At 44.3% G+C, this 17434-nt stretch overlaps 1 protein-coding gene across 1 annotated transcript in view; it reads right to left on the reverse strand.

Annotated features, from left to right (window-relative positions):
- CNTN4 (contactin 4) overlaps nucleotides 1-17434 on the reverse strand; it is a 271602-nt gene that overhangs the window by 97393 nt on the left and 156775 nt on the right. Inside the window, 2 exon segments of the mRNA XM_033071468.1 lie at nucleotides 3257-3432; nucleotides 4617-4743. Of these exon segments, the coding sequence (XP_032927359.1) occupies nucleotides 3257-3432; nucleotides 4617-4743 (303 nt within the window).

Genomic DNA, 17434 nt, shown 5'->3' on the forward strand with positions numbered 1-17434 from the left:
CAATTAACCACACTTAGAAAGGAAATTTTTCCTGATATTATTCCCCCTGGAACAACTTGAGGCCACTTCCTCCTGTCCTATCGTTTGTTCCCTCAAAGAGAACGACCCTCACCTTGCCACCAGCTCCTTCCAGGGAATTTTAGAGAGTGACTGAACAACCCCTGTGAGCTGTTCCATTCCGTGCATTACCCTGTGGTCAGCAGGAATAATTTGGCAAGGAGTTCATCCTGTCCTGCCAAGGGGATGGGAGCTGAGCAGGCACAATGAGCAGCAAATTCATCACTCTGGGAGGGCTTTGGGCCAGCTCTGGTGCCACCAGAAATCGATGGCAGCTTTGTCTCCATCCTCAAGGGGAGCAGGATCTGTGCCACAGCAAACCTTGATCCCAGTTCTGAAGGGCTGGGCTCACCTCAAAGTGCTGCCAGAACTGATTCCAGTGAATAAAGTCACCAAGCTAAGCCCCAGCCCCTAAAATAAAAAGCACATCATTTAATCTAGTTCAGCTGTGTTTCCTTAGATCTTTGTGGAAAAGCCATTATTAGATCTCTACTCAAGAGTTTAAAGCTTTTTTATTTTCTGAAAGCCTGTGTTGCCATAAGCACAGGGCTTAGGGTATCATTAATCCATATTCTGTTACTGTGGCACAGCAGATTCCTCACTCAGGGAAAATATGTTCAATTTCAGAGACAACTAGCATGGGAAAAAAAGTAAAAAAAAAGGGGAGGAGAAAGGGAAAAAGAAGGAGGAAGAAAAAAGAAAAAAAAGGACAAATCTGAAATGAAAAGGACATATCAAAAGCAAGTATTCAGGGGAAATATTAGCACTTTTATCATAATGAGTTTGTAACCTAAATACATATTTCAAGGATGAAATTGCTGACCCTGGCTGCCCTCCACAGGAGGCTGAATGGCTCAATCACAGTTTAATCTTCCCTGAAATGGCTACAGAAGAATAACACAGCCCTTGAAGAACAACACACATCACTGATGCCCCAGGACTCACAATTTAACTCTTCAAAGGAGGGGGGGAAAAGCCCTCAAATCCCAACCATCATCCTCAAAACACCCAGCAATTTCCTCAGAAATAAAAATGAGATAAAACAAAAACCACACAACACACGGTGAGGCTGGAGAAGGGATTGCTCAGATGAAGGGTGCAGCTTCACATGCCCATTTCTCTTGTTTCTGAGAGGCAGAGCCTTTGTTATAAACTTAAATCACTCTGTATTTCCTAATTCAGCTGATTCTCATTGCAGTCCTTTTGATTAGAGAAGACAAAAAATGTTCTGTCAAAGCTCACATTGAGAAATGCTAATGTTTTTTTCTTTAATCCAAATATTTCTAAGGTGATTATTCTGTTTTAGCCAACTAAAATATAATCCAGGGGTCAAAAATGTGTCCATTTATTTGACTTCCCCGCCATGACTGGCAAAGAACAAGCTTTGTTTTTAAATCCAGTCTTCTCAGGCAGGAATCAGAGCAGATCAGGGAGAAGAGGATGAGATTCCACTCAGGTAGTCCCTGGCTGCTGCACTTGCCAGGCTCAGAGAATCCCACCATGGTTTGGGTTAGGCTTGAGTTAAACTCATCTCATTCCCACCTCTGTCCTGGGGACAGCTCCCCCTGTCCCAGCTGCTGCCAGCCCTGCCCAGCCTGGCCTTGGGCACTGCCAGGGGTACCCAGAGCTGAATTCCATCCTGAATTCCATCCCATTCTGAATTCCATCCCAGCCCCTCCACCCTCTGTGGCACTGGGAGGATCCTCCTGTGCTATCCCACATCCTGAGCTCTGAAGCCCAGCTTTGAGGAGCTGCTCCTGGCACCCAGCCTGTCCTTCTCCAGTGGATTTTGGGAAGCTGTGCCCCTGCCCAGGGGGCTGAGGGGCTTTGCTGGGAGTGGGAATGGCCATGGGACAGCCCTTGCAGCAGCCCAGGGTGCTGTTTATGATCCAATCACCTCGACATGCTGAAATCTGGAATGATGGGGATGGTCCTGAGGCAGCTGCTCATTGCCCATCCCCAGGGAAAATGCACCTTCAGTCATGGACAAACTCCAGCAGGCCACAGGAGGAGGATTTATTGTCAGCTACGTGGGGAGACAGAGGAGCTGACTTCACCCTCTGCATTATTCCTCATTACAAATCATCTCTCTGAAGTGTGTGAACCTGCTATTGCCATTTTTATCTCCTCATTTCTGTAGCTGGAGCACATCAGCTCCTCTCCCCAGTCAGTCAAAAGCACCTTTCATTTCAGCACTCCCCATTTCTGATTGCTCCATGCCTGGGAAGGCTCTGCCTTGAACTCCTGCACCCTCCTGCAAGGATCTTCCTGCTGGAATTCCCTCCCAGCTCAGCAGCCCAGGGATGAACAAGCCCCTCTATTTATTCATCTTCACAACCACAAGAGCAAAAAGATGGCCCTGTGTCATCATTTGCCCACTCTCACACACTTTATGCTCCAAAGGGGTTGGCATAATTTCCTATAATGTTAATTAACACCAAAATCCTGCCTTTTCTCATTCTCAGCTTCTGACAAGAGGCTGGAATTCTGCTTTAACCCCAAATAAACACAGAGCTGCCCATTCTCCCCTTTTACCCTCAGAGTGCCCCAGCTGATTCACCACTGAAACCCAGGACTGGTGAAATCTGTCACTGTGAATTCATCCCTTGTGGGCATTTATGCTCTTGAGCACTTTGAAGCTTTAATTCTCCAAGGAAAGGTAAAAACCAGGAGTGAGATCCCATTTGCCAGATCCTTTCCTCAAGAAATAAACCCTGTATGCTCCTTTTGAGCATTTTGAAACTTTAATTCCCCAAGGAAAAGATCCCATTTTCCAGATCCTTTCCTAGATAACTCTTCCTCAAGAAATCAGGATTTTATCCTATATACTCCTTTTGAGCATTTTGAAACTTGAATTCCCCAAGGAAAGGAAAAGATCTCATTTTCCAGATCCTTTCCTAGGTAACTCTTCCTCAAGAAATCAGGATTTTACCCTGTATGCTCCTTTTGAGCATTTTGAAACTTCAATTCTCCAAGGAAAAATCCCATTTGCCAGATCCTTTCCTAGATAACTCTTCCTCAATAAATCAGGCATTTTACCCCATATAATTCCAGCTAAATAATGATAATTCAAGATGTGTATTCCTCATTCTCATTTCCCCTCTTTCTCACTCCATGAATTAAGAGAACACCCCATAACCCACCAGGAAAAGTTGGCAGAACACACCCAGCTCCAATTTTCCCAGCATTTCTTACTTACAAGCAAACTGCAGCTTTGCTTCTCTGCTGACAATGGTGCCAAAGGGGTTTGTTGCTACACACTGGTACGTTCCAGCATCCTGGCTTTTATTGGGATTATTGATCAGCAGGCTGCCCTCCAGCAGGCTGTAGCGGTAATCCATGCCCACGTCGATACTGCTCCCATTTAACTTCCACCTGCAGCACAGAACACCACAGTTAAACTCTGCTGGAGCTCCTGGGGCTTTGAAAACACAGCATGAAGTGAGGGAAGGAGGATTTAGAATGGCTCTGACTTATTAAAAATAAAATATTATTTTTTTTTGAAAAGTGCAAAAATGCAAATTTCCTGAGAGGTATCGAAATATTCCAGTGTTTAACTGAAAGGGCAATATCCTTGACATGTATTTCAGTCTCTGAAATGATTCATGCATCTGGAGTTGCTGCTCTTTGGAATTCATCACTTGGCAAGGGGAAGTCAGGATCTCTAACCCATTCAAGACCACTGAGGATATTTTTTTTCCCTTTTTCCCGACTTGCTGGTTGTTTGTTGATAAATTTAAGAAAATTCCCTCCCTGCAGATGTTGTTACAAAGTTGGGGCACTGAGGAATTCCAGCCCTGGATGGAGGGAGGAGGGGGACAGGGGACACAGCCCCTCCTGAGTGCACAGAGATGTGTTTGCACCACAAATCCATGGATTTTATGGTGTGGAATAGCTGGCTGTGTCAGGACAGCAGTGGCCTGGTGACTCTGATTGCTTCCAGAGTGGCATTTACTGTGAGCAGAGTGAGGGGGGCACCAGAGGGAGGAGCAGAGTAGCACCAGTGATTCACAGCATCCTCCAAGGATCCCACAGCAGCCTCTAAAGCTGAAAAGAATGAGGAGTTTGTCCTTTTTTATGAAAAAGGGTGGTTAACCTGAGAGCCAGGACTGTTTGTAATCCTCCTGTAACCTTTGTCTGAATTTTGTGATTGAGTTGCAGTGCCTGGGGATTTCCTGGTGTCCATTCTCTCTGTTCCCAATGCTCCAGGATCACACAACATCCTGAGCTGGAAGGGACCCACAGGGACCATCAAAGTCCAGCTCCTGACCAGGACACCCCAGATCCCACCCTGGGCATCCCTGGAGGGTTTTCTGAACTCTCCTGGAGCTGTGGCAGCCTCAGGGCTGTGCCAATTCCCTGGGCATCCTCTGGGGAAAGAACCTTTCCCTAAAATCCAGTCTGAACCTCCCTGGCACAGCTGCAGCCACTCCCTGGTCAGGATTTTTTGCCCCTTGGGATTTTTTTGGGATCAGCACTGTGGAATCCTCCAGGGACATCACTGATACAAGAAATGCTCGTGTGTGGTGGTTCCAGGAGCAGGAAAACATTGAACAAACCCAATGGTTGGTCTGGGGTTTCCTTTCACTTCACAGCTCAGCTTCACTTTCTTCTCCTCCGAGTCCAGGGGGAAGATGAGGCTGTTGGGCTCCTGCAGGAACACCGGCCCGTGCAGGCTGCTGTCATCTGCAGGGACAGGAAAAGGGGACAGGTCACTCATGGAGCTCCATCCTCCAGGCTTCAAACATAAAACAGTCTCAGCAGAGAGGCTGTGTGCCATCCACCTTGGAAAAGATCTGATGAGCATTATTTAGTTTATAACAACAGATTTTTATTTCCAAAAGCCTCACATGAGGCTTCATTTATTTCCACTGAACCTCACATGGAGTCATGAAAATGTCCTACACTAAACAGAGCACAGAATGAAACTTCATCCAAAGTTCAAACAATGGGAACAGGCATTGCAGTCATAGCAAAGCTCCATTCAGATCACCATCCTCGGCTTCACCTTTAAAAGTGGAGACTTTGCTTGCAAATTAAACCCCCATGATGTTGAACACAGTTATACAGAAATAAAATGAGCCTGTTTTAAATATAAAATAAATAATAGTAAAAGGGAATAAAAGCTTCCCCAGCACATCCAGCCCAGCTGGTTCTGCCATCCCTGACTGAAACCTTTCTATCCCTCTGAGGTGGCACCCTGTGACACTCTGTGACATCCTGTGATGCCCTGTGACACCCTGTGGCACCCCCTGCCCTCTCTGTGCTCTGCTGCCCCAGGAGCCCCCTGACCAGCCCCTCACTTCCCCAAGGGGCTCAGGAGCTTCTGTGTGACCAGCCCTGGCCAGGACACTCCACACCTGTGCCCTTCAGAGCAGTAAAAACTCACACTAGATACAGGTAGGGAAAATATCTTGGCAGAACAAGCTGACATGACCTTCAAGGAGCTCAGGAATTGTTTCCCAGCAATCCCAGCACTCTGAGCTTGGGGATTCCTGATGGGAGCCTCCCTTGTGCTGACTTTCCTTCTTCATTTTAAAAATGCCCTTTGATTATATTTTTTAGAGCTGTTAACTCCTTCCTATCTCCTTTCCTCTCTCCTCAACCACTTTCTGCTTCCACCTTCTCAATTTATCCTCTCAGACCTGGAGCTGCTCTCAGACCCATCCCTGAGCTGCAGCTCTTCCCCTCTGCAGTGAGCACAGAATTTCAGCAAATCCACTGGCACTGCACAAAACACCCCCAGAAAGCTCTGACTGAACTCACTGCTCTCCACCCTGTTTGTATCAGACACTTTTATCTCCAGAGTGGCTGTTCAGAACACAAAAGAAAGCAACTTTTCCTGCCTGGAAAGATCAGCTATCTTGATTTCTCAGAGACTTTTTCTCTCATCAGTGTCAGTGTCTGGCTGCTCCTCCAAGTTCAGTGCAAGCAAGGACATGGTGGAAGTGCTCACAGTCAGAAAATCTTTCAGCTGACTGGGAGGAACCTTGATTTAACATTTTAAAATCATTTTCCAATCTTTTGCTGCCCTGTCTTTACAGCAGACTCTGTTCTTTCATGTGCAGGGACTTGCAGGGATGTGAACATGGAATTCACCTGGATGGGGACACAGGAAATTTGTGGCTGTAGGAGGTCGGGGGAAAATGAATAAATAAAATATAGAGATGATGGGATGTACAAAAATATAAGGGGGGGAAAAAAAGAATGAACAGAAGATGTTGGATCTCCCAGCTGGAAGGAAGGAGAGAATGAATGGGAATAACTCTCATATTCCCTGAGACTGGGAAATCAGCTGGATTTGCTAAGGGCAGAACAGCAGCCCTTCAATCCAGGGAGAGCAAATTCTGCCATCTCCACAGAATTGTTCCACAGAGACTCTGCCAGGGAGATTAGAAAGGAGCCACCTCTCCCCCACCACAGAGCATGCACCAAGCTCACAGCCACAGGCCTTGCATTTATCTTTATTTTTAATTACATGCTAACAATACCTGGCTGAAAACCACCTATTATTCAAAACACATCTCACATTGTCTCTAGCTTTAAATTACACCTGTGTGCAACTCATGGTACTGGTGGGAAAAGATAATAATAACCATAAAGCACAAGGGACTGGATTATGGGTCCTGACTTGTTGCTGAGAGCCAGGGCTGCACTCCCTGAGCAGCCTCATCCACCCTAAGAAAGAACATCAGAGCCTGGCCCAGCAAGATTAAAGCTCTGAGAACTCTCTGAGTGTCTCTGGAAGCAGGAGATTTAAAATCTATTTGGATGTATCCAGTTTTCTCATTGGAAAATTCAGAAGTGCTCAGGTCCTGTGGAAGAGCTGCCTCAAATTTCAGAAATACAGAGTGCTGGTGGCACAAGCACCCAGATAATCCAGTTAGGGCCCTGCTGACTCAGGGATGTGCTGGGCTGCTGTCCCCTGCCTCACTGCCCTCCCTGGGCTGTCATCTGCTGTTATTTCAATTAGAGAGTGTCAATTGATATCACATCACACCAGAGGTCAGCCTTTGGTCCTCCTCCCATCGCAGGAAAGCACAGCCTGCATTAAAAGTGAAACTTCATCTACCTGAGGAGGGAAACAGGGACAAATCTGAGGGGCCAGAAGTGTCCCCACACATCCAGGACATCAGCTGGCTGCAGGAGCAGGGTGAACGTGCAGCATCCTGCTCTGAAAGGGTTAATGGGACAGGCAGGGGGAGCTGTGAGAGCCACCCCTCCTGTCTGTGCCATTAATTAGAGAGCAATTCACAGCTTAAAAACAGACTCAAGATAGAGAACTGAAGGCAGAAATAGTCACAAATAGGTGACAACAGTTTTTTTCTGTTAAATAACTCAATTTTCCCAAGCTGAAGCTCATGAAAGATCAAATGAAAACACTTTTAAATACTGCACCTGCTGCTGACACTGTTCAACATTTAGCTTTTATATTGAAAAAAAAAAAAAAAAAGAAAAAGAAAAAGAAAAAGAAAAAGAAAAAGAAAAAGAAAAAGAAAAAGAAAAAGAAAAAAAGAAAAAGAAAAAGCCTGCCCTTGCTGTTGGGCAGCAAGAAGAAAAATCCTGGTGTGATTTTCAAGCAGAGGGAGAAGCTCTGGGAGCAGCTGCAGCTGACCAGGGGAACAGAGAGCAGGAAAAACCTCACAACACTGGCCAGATAAAATGATTTTGAGTGCCTTTCTTCTTCCTCTTATTGCTGCCTGTGTATAACTGAGATAAGCAAGTCCAAACTATTTAATCTCCAACCTGTGGAGCTGCTTTGCTGCAGCCTGAAGGTGAGATTGGGATCCCTGCAGCCCAGGGGTGAGCAGGGCTGAGCCCCAGCACCTGGCACAGCAGGGTTTGGTTCACAGAGCACTGCAGAGTCACTGAGAAATAAAACATCTCCATTCTCCATTCTTGCAGACAGGAAAGCACAAGTGCCTGCACCAGAAGAAGCCCATTTTGTGTCACTCAGATGTTCACTGTCAGCACAGCCAAAGGCATTTGCTCTGCTGAGGTGTCTGCTATTGTGGGAGCAAAGTTTTGCTGTTTGGATGACTCTGAAATACAAATTCTACACTTTCTGTTACAAATTCCAAGTGGTGACTTTATTTCTGTCGCAGCAATGTCCAGGGACTCGCACTCCAGGAGTGATAACACATTTTTGGCTTATCTCTGGTGAACACTCTGAGCAGCTCAGCCCTCAGAAAGCAGCGAGGCCAGGAGAAGCTCTTTGCTGTGCTTGGAGGCTTTTCCCTCACCCTTCTCATCAGATTGTGTCTAATAAACTCCTTTTTGGTCATTTCATCCACAAGGAACAAGAAGCAGTGCATATCTGTGTGCACACACCTGGAACCTCAGTTATTTTACCTTCTACACCATTCAGCAGCTGCTGCCACTCCTCACACATTTCCCAGTGTCCCAGGACAATAAAATAAATAAAATAAATAAATAAAATAAATAACCTTCCCAGCCAAACTAACTGAGACACTCCCAGGGGCAGATTTTATTTTTTCTGAGTTACATTTCTTCTGAAGAGCCCAAATGAGTTAACCCAGAACAAACACACACTCAGCTGAAGACAACCTGCAAACAAGATTGAGTTCCAAAAACGCATTTTTCCCCCTCCTTGTCAGATAAAACAAATGTACTCCTGCTCTGGGTCTGCCTCCTCTGACAGAAGTGTGTTTCTTGCAGTAAGAGGCAGGAGCTAGGAAATTTCAGTTGATTTCACAATAAAAGAAGCTTTTTAACCACAGGAGGAGGTGTGTGTCCATATGGTGTTGGATGGAAAGTGATAGATCATTTAGAAGAACATTCTGCTCGATATATATTTTCCCCCTAGTGAATCACAAAACCTATTAAAAAAAAAAAGGCAGATTAATTGGAATACATTCCAGATGAAGAGTATATTTGCTGTGTCCCTCCAGTAGCCCAAAGCTGGGAGCCAGCACATGCAGTTGGATACTGAATGCTGTCATCTTCCCCTGCTTTTGAGGAACTGAAACGTGGGGAATGTCAGCCGAGGTTAATTCACACCAAACAGGTGGAACCATTCCTGTTCTCTCTGAACATTAAGCCTGGTGACAGATACTGGTACCTAAATAGAACTGCTTTAATTTCCATTGAAAGTTATGGCCAATTTGAGGGAAAGTTTAATTGAATATTCCACACCGTAGGGAAAGATAATAACTGAGCTGAACAGAGAATTCTTGGAGTATATCCAGGATAAATGAGAAAAATCCTTTCCTTGTTTGCTGCCCAGGGAATTGCTCCCTGCTCTGTGTGCTGGGCTGTTTTTACACAGTGCTACAAGCCAGTATTTCTTCCAGACAAAACTGCACCTTGGGAAGAGCAGCTCTTGAGAGGAGTGGGGAGTGGAATGGATAGGACAGCTCAAGGGCAGGGCTGTGAGCACAGCTCTTCAAGGTGAGCAGCTGCATCCATCCTCAGCTGCAAGGGCTCCACTGGATGGCTCTCTCCTGAATTTTCGCCTGTCACTTCTGTTAACATCCACTGCACTTGGCTTTGGAATTAAAGCAAAGAATATTTTACATCATATAGTCCTGCTGAGAGTAATTCTGTAGCCTTCTCAATGAACAAGACCCACTAAATGTGCTTCCTGTTCAAAGAAAAAAGAAAAGGAAAAGCCCCAGATATTTTAAAAGTGTATGAAGTGTTTTTCAGGGAAGGGCCTCTTGGCTCTGCATCTTTGGGGACAGCCCCTTGATAAGGGACTGGGCTGATTTTGGGGCAGCTACAGGTGCTGTGAGCATTGGTCCTGTGAGCTGTCCCCTGTCCCACTCTGATGTCCCCTGTCCCCCTCTGCTGTCCCCTCTCCCCTCCTGCTGTCGCTTTTTCTTCTGCTGTCCCTTTTTCTCTGCTGTCCCCTTTTCTTGCTCTCCCCTTTCTCTGCTCCCCCCTTCTCTCTGCTCCCCCTTCTCTCTGCTCTCCCCCTTTTCTCACTCTCCCCTTTTCTCTGCTCTCCCCTTTTCTCTGCTCTCCCCTTTTCTCACTCTCCCCTTTTCTCACTCTCCCCTTTTCTCTGCTCTCTCCTTTTCTTGCTATCCCCTTTCCTCCTGCTCTCCCCTTTCTCTGCTCTGCCCTTTCTCTGCTCTCCCCTTTTCTCACTCTCCCCTTTTCTCACTCTCCCCTTTTCTCTGCTCTCCCCTTTCTCTGCTCCCCCCTTTTCTCGCTCTCCCCTTTTCTCTGCTCCCCCCTTTTCTCTGCTCTCCCATGTCTCTGCTCTCCCCTTTTCTCTGCTCTCCCCTTTTCTTTGCTGTCCCCTTTTCTCTGCTGTCCCCTCTCCCCCTGTTCTCCCCTTTTCTCTGCTCTCCCTTTTCTCTGCTCTCCTCTTTTCTCTGCTCTCCCCTTTTCTCTGCTCTCCCCTTTTCCCTGTTCTCCCCTTTTCTCTGCTCTCCCCTGTCTCTGCTCTCCCCTTTTCTCTGCTCTCCCTTTTCTCTGCTCTCCCCTTTTCCCTGCTCTCCCCTTTCTCTGCTCTCCCCTCTTCCCTTCCCTGCCCTGCTCCTGCTGTCCCAAGCCCTGAGCACAGCCCTGTGGAGGTGCCAGCTGACACACACACACACACAGGTGTCTGACACCTGAGCTCCAAAGCAGTGCCAGATACTCCTCAGAGACACAAAAACCCAGCAGACAGGGAGGAATAAATCTCCCCTCTCGTAAAGGCAGCTGTGGCAGAGCTCCAGCACTGGAGATGGATTCTGCACTGCTCTGACAACTCTATTTAGGAGTGACCCAGGGGTCTGCAGAGCCTGGATTAAAGGCAGGGTCAAACACAGCAGTGTGCCCTGAGCTGAAGGGAAGGTGGGATCCAGCAGAGTGGGAATTCCAGGAGCCAGCCCTGCATTCAAATCCTGCAAGATTGATGAGAGCAAAAGCCATCAACACAGCTGGCTTCACATCAAACCTAATCACACACACAAATGGGGATGTTCATGGTCACACACAAATGTGGATATCATACACAAATGTGGACATTAATGTGTGGATACCACACACAAATGTGGATATTCATGTGTGAATATTACACACAAATGTGGATATTCATATGGGGATATCACACATACAATTGTGGATATTCATGTGTGGATATCACTCACAAATGTGGATATTCATATGGGGATATCACACACACAAATGTGGATATTCATGTGTAGGTGTCACACACAAATGTGGATATGTGGATATGTGGATATCACACAAAAATATGGATATGTGGATATTACACACACACACACACATGTGGAATATTCATGTGTGGATGTCACACACAAATGTGGAATATTCACGTGTGTGTATGTCACACACAAATGTGGACATTCATGTGTGGATATCACACACAAATGGGGATATGTAGATATTATACACACACAAAAATGTGGATATTCATATGTGGATATCATACAAATGTGGATATGTGGATATCACACAAAATATGGAATGTGGTTATCACACACACACAAATATGGATATTCATGTGTGGATATCATACACAAATGTGGACATTCATGTGTGGATATCACACACACAAATATGGATATTCATGTGTGGATATCACTCACAAATGTGGATATGTGAATATCACACAAAAATATGGATATTGCACACACACACACCAACACGGATATCCATGTGTGGATATCACACAAATGTGGATATGTGGATATCACACACACACAAATATGGACATTCATGTGTGGATATCACACAAATACGGACATTCATGTGTGGATATCACTCACAAATGTGGACATTCATGTGTGGATATTCCCTGTGCCTCCTCTCCTGGCTCCAGACATCCAGGAGATCCCACTCCCACCACACACAAGGAGTGACCTGTCCTCCAACAAATCCCTCATTTACCAGGATGCAATTTGTGTTCTCTTAGCAACTCAACAACCTGATAATCATCACACACTTCCCCTTCAGTATCCCACAAAACCACATTGCTCCAGTACTGCAGAAAATCACAAATTTCCTCAGCATGCAGCCTGAGTCACCACAGCCAACAGCAGGAAAACAAACAGAGAACTCACAGTGCTCTGTTGAGGACAATATCAGCCCATGACAGAGCTGTAAGTATAAAACAATAGTAAAAATCAGATTAATACAGTGCTGTGGTGCTGCCACCAGTGCTGGGTGTTCTTGCATAGAGGAATAGAAGTGTTTCCAAGGGCTGTGCTAATTATCTGTTGATTTATTAGTAAGATGTAAGGTGTTGATATAATTGCTGTCTGCCAAGGACACACATCATTACTGTAAAACTTTCATCTGTCTTGAGTATGACAGGGACTGTAAAGTGGATATATTAAAAAAGCAGAAGTAGTTGGTTACATGGGCATATTTTAAAGCCACTTATTTCCTTCCACAATGCCTCCCTGAAATTCAATTGATTTAAATCTTTGATGTAATCAGGAAGGTGTGCAAGAGCCAGGCTAACAAATGCCACCCTCCCCACCCCAGCAGCAGACAGGCAAAGTTATGAAACACTCCTAGTGAAAAAGCCTCTTCCCTTTAAAATCATGAAGCCTTAGAAAAGACAAGTCCCTGGGGGAATAACCTATCATCTCTGTCTCATCTATTGCTGGAAAAAACAAAGACAACTCTGGCAATGTGTCCAGGCTCTCAATTGATTGAGGAGCCAAACCCTGCAGAAAGCTTCAAGGTGAAAGGAGCTCTCTGGCTTCAAGGTGAAGCCTCTGTGCTCTCCCCAGGTTTAAGTACATCAGGCACTGTCAGAGGAAAAGCTGATCCCTGCCAACTTTTTATCCAGCTATTTACAGAGAGGTTTAGGCCATGGATTCCCTTCTCAAATATTTGTGAATAAGCAGATGGAATTGCCAGGGCCTGGAAGGGGAAGGAATGATCAGGCTGGCACACTCAGAGCCCAGCACCTGGGACTGAATTTGTCAGGAAAAGCCCATGGGGTGGTTCAGCCTCCCAAAATCTGCCTGCACACAAGCTGCAATTACGGCAAGGAAACACAACTCCCAATTCTCCTGGAATCCATCAGGGATTCCAAGCAGCAGAACCTTCAAACCAGGCACAAAGCAGAGAATAAAACACCTGTTTGTGAGCTCAGAGGGCACATTTCTCCTTGGCTGTTTGGTTTTGGCAGTTCTGGGATGTTTCCATGTCCCTGAGACAGTGCTGCAACAGGACATGTGTGACTAAATTCCATCATCTCTGTCGAATGGAGGTTTGCTTCCTCTCTATTTTGGAAAAAAAAAAAAACCCAAGAAGAATTAAACACATTCCTTTCTATGACAGAGCACTGGCAAGCTTTAAACACCTACCCCATTACAAATACAACCCTCTGCAATTTTCTTCCCATTTCTAAATTGGTCAGCCCCTGCCTTAAGAAGAAAGGACAATATTTCAATATAAGAGGTTAAAAGATAGTTGAAAGAATGGTGACAAAGGGAAACCTCATGTTTATCTTGCTATAAATTTATACTTTTGGGGCAAAATTTTCAGTCTGATGCAAGACTGGAGGCATCCTCAGGTTCAGAAATTAATCAAGATATTTAGGAAAAGAGAAGGATCTCTGTTTGGATGTTACACAGAGAGGTAAATGCAAGCCCTCCTTGCCTTGCACACCCCAGTGCTGGACAGGAAAACCTCCCTCCCTTCTCCCTGCTGCTAAAGGCAGAGTTTAATCCTGTAAGCAGGATCCAGGGCTGTAATCTCCAGGTGTTCTGTCCCATAAATGGATTTAAGGCATTGCAAGGCTGCTGTTGGGCTGGTAGCTCAACTGCTCCAGCTCTCTGTAACTCATTGGAGTTGCTGGGATTGCTCCATTCAGGAGTTGCCCTTCATTTTTTTGCATTCTTGTTTTCCAATTTGTTTCTGCAACCCTCAGCAGAGCAGGAGCAAAAGCCAATCCAAATATCCAGTGGGAAATTTGGGAACACAGGGGGTTCCTGTTGTGGGTCTGGAAGCTGGGACACCCCCCTGGGTTCTCCCCAACCCTCAAAGTCACCATTTATCCCCATTTTTCTGCTGGGTCACCCCTGCAGAGTAACCAGACCCTCCATGCAAACCCAGACACACAAACACCAGACCCACACAAACCCAGCCTTAAAATTAATGCCACCAAATGCCAGACTGAGAGAGGTTGAAATAAAGTTCTCAGAGTTCAATCAGCAGAACATCAAAGAGCAGCCAGGAGTACAATTTGTACAATCTGCCTGCGGATAACACGCATTCCTTTAATTTTTTAAAATGTTATGAACTTTCAAGCAACACAGCAGGGAAAAGAAATCAGTAATAGCTGTCCAAAGCCTGACTTGTGACTTCTTACACTGCAATTTAGCACTCTCCAAGCCTGCTCAGATGGATGGCATTTGTGAGGAGAGCCTTTCTTCCCTCTGTGTCACACGAGCAGGTGAAGATTTCAAACACTCCTTGCTTGTTGGATTCTCTGGTTATTAATGTGACACTCTGTACATTATCTATATTAACAGATATACATTATATATGCAGCACTCATAGGGTGGGGAGGTTTTAGAGCTTTAATTCCATCAGTGCCATCAGCCTCATTTTACAGAGACACAGGAGATGGTGAAAGCTCTCACTGTGACAACCACAGCCAAAATTCCCTTTGTTACAAAATCTCAACAACTTTCTAACAATACCATAATGTTAAAAGCTGACAAATGTTTGCTTAAGCCAATTATTAAAGCTAAATGTACATCTTGCTTTGAACAATGCTTGCTTGTAACAGCTTAAAACAATGGATAGTATTCATTATTAAATTTACATATTTCTCCTATCTTGCTTTGTCCTTGATCTTCAGCATTCTTGCGTTTCTCCATCCTGAGCTTTGCTTTCACAGACTTTTGAGAGTTTTCCACCTTCTCTATTTCCCACAAAATAAATAGATGGGGATGCCCCAGAGACAGAATTCACCTCCAGTGGGGCATTTCAAACCCCAGCTCAGCTTGGGGAAGGGAAGTTCATTTTGGGGTGTGTAACAGGAGAAGGCTGCTCCTGGAAAATCTTTGATGCAGCACAAGGAAATGACATCAAGCTGTGCCAAAAAGAGCCTCAGCTCCCCAGCAGAGCCTTTCCCAAGGCTAAAATTTAATTTTTCTTTACTTATGAAGGCTTTGGTTCCTCACCTAGAGAGCACTGAGATGCAACATTATACAAAATACAAATCTAATATTGATGAAGAGAGTGAGGCAAGAGTTAAACTGAGGGGGATCATGTGTGTTTTCTGCATCTGATCGAGGCCTTTTACTTTATAATTAAAACCCAAATTTATTTCATTGTTCCACAAGAAGTTATGGTTTACTGTGTTGATGTGATCAACATGAAATGAAATAAAGTGGAATAAATCACTCACTTTGCAATGTCCATTTATGCCAAGCCAATTTAATGCCAAAGCCTTCCAGAAGTCATAGATCAGAACTATGGTGCAAAACAAATATTACTCCAAAAAATATCAGAAAGATGCCAAAAGAAGAGCTGACTTGTCTTGGGAGTAATGGGAGACAAGCAGAGTTGTAGTGGTTTGTTTTTCTCTTTTGGTAAATTACAAGTCAGAAGTTAAAAGCAAGAAAATTAAGGAAAATCATGTAATTTCATTCTAGAGCAGAGAAGGCTTAATGGGTAATCAAAATAATGTGCACTGCTTCAGCAATTTTTTCATTACAATTGCAAAAAAAAATAATGGCTTTCTGTGTTTTGAAAATTAAGGATTATACTGGATTGAGAACGCACCACAAAAAAACTAATTTTATTTTTTTTTCAGAAGCCTCAAAGACAAAGAAGAATTTCTGTAAGCAGCCTTTTATCTTGCACAGAGGGCTTGGGCTTTAACTTTTCTCCAGTAAGCACAGCAGCACGCTCCATAACGAGAAATGTGCAGGCACATGAACAATCACATGTGATTAAACAGGAATAACTCGTTATGGTCACTGCTGCCTGGGCAGGAATTCAGAACCACAAAATTCCTCCTCACCCATTGGCTGCTCAAGCATCACTTCTGAGAGGGCTCAGCACCCTCAGCACTGCAGGGAAATTTGTAAGGGCACAGAGGAAGTGGCCAAAAGCAGCTCAAAGACATGAAAACAACCATAAAACAACGAAACAAGACATGAAAACAAACATAAAGACATTAAAACAAACATAGACATGAAAACAATGAAAAAGACATGAAAACAAACATACAAAAAGACATGAAAACAAGCATACAAAAAGACATGAAAACAGTGAAAAAGACATGAAAACAAACATGCAAAAGACATGAAAACAAACATGCAAAAAAGTCATGATAACAAACATACAAAAAAGTCATGAAAACAAACAAAAATGTGAAAACAAATAAATATAAAGAAAACAAACCTGAAGTCATACAAACATAAAGACATGAAAACATACACAGACATGAAAACAAACACACAGAAAGACATGAAAACTAACAAAAAGGCATGAAAACAAACATACAAAAGACATGAAAACAAAAATGTGAAAACAAACAAATATAAAGAAAACAAACCTGAAGTCTTACAAACAATCATACATAAAGACATGAAAACTAACAAAAAGACATGAAAACTAACAAAAAGACATGAAAACAAACACACAGAAAGCCATGAAAACAAATAAAGACTTGAAAACAAGCAGCCATGAAACCAAACATAGATGAGGACATGAGAGCAAACATATTTCTTAAAAATTTCTCTCTTTTTAAAGATGCAAGAGGTAGAATATGTAATTAATAGGTGGGAGAACAGACATCACAATTAGGGATTTCTGCTGATGAATTTTAGGAAGTGCCCAGCCAGTGAAGGGTTGCTTCTTTCAGCTGGTTTGTCACAGATGTGGTTTTGTAGCTCAAGCACATTTGTTACCCTCAGACCTTAATTAAGCACATCCTTCATGCCTCACTCATAACCTGGCTCATACAGAAAAAAACCCCAAAAAATAAAAAAATCTTTGTCATTGTTGGAGATGCAAACATCCCTCAAAGCTGTGGTGTTTGGAAGGTGCATCCTTCCTGCTTTGTGATGTTTTGGGGGTGGGTTTGGGATCTCAAACACACCGAGAGCCACCCCTGCCATGGCAGGGACACCTCCAGTGCCCCAGGCTGCTCCAACCTGGCCTTGGGCACTGCCAGGGATGGGGAACCTCAAAAACCTCTTAAAATCCTGAGTTCAAGCCAACTTTGCCAACACCTCAGCAGGTTCCTGGCCTGTCTGTCCAATTAACATCCTCTAATTATTAAGACAACTACCAGTTAACTACACATCCTCCAACAAATCTGCTTAAAAAACTTATAAGCTGTTCTTGTTTTTTTGTTGGCATTGCTACAATTTGAACTTTTCTGTAAACTTTTGCTCCACTCTTTACTCAGCACCAACGTCCC

Source organism: Catharus ustulatus, chromosome 13 (assembly GCF_009819885.2).
Source record: "Catharus ustulatus isolate bCatUst1 chromosome 13, bCatUst1.pri.v2, whole genome shotgun sequence".
Taxonomy (NCBI): domain Eukaryota; kingdom Metazoa; phylum Chordata; class Aves; order Passeriformes; family Turdidae; genus Catharus; species Catharus ustulatus.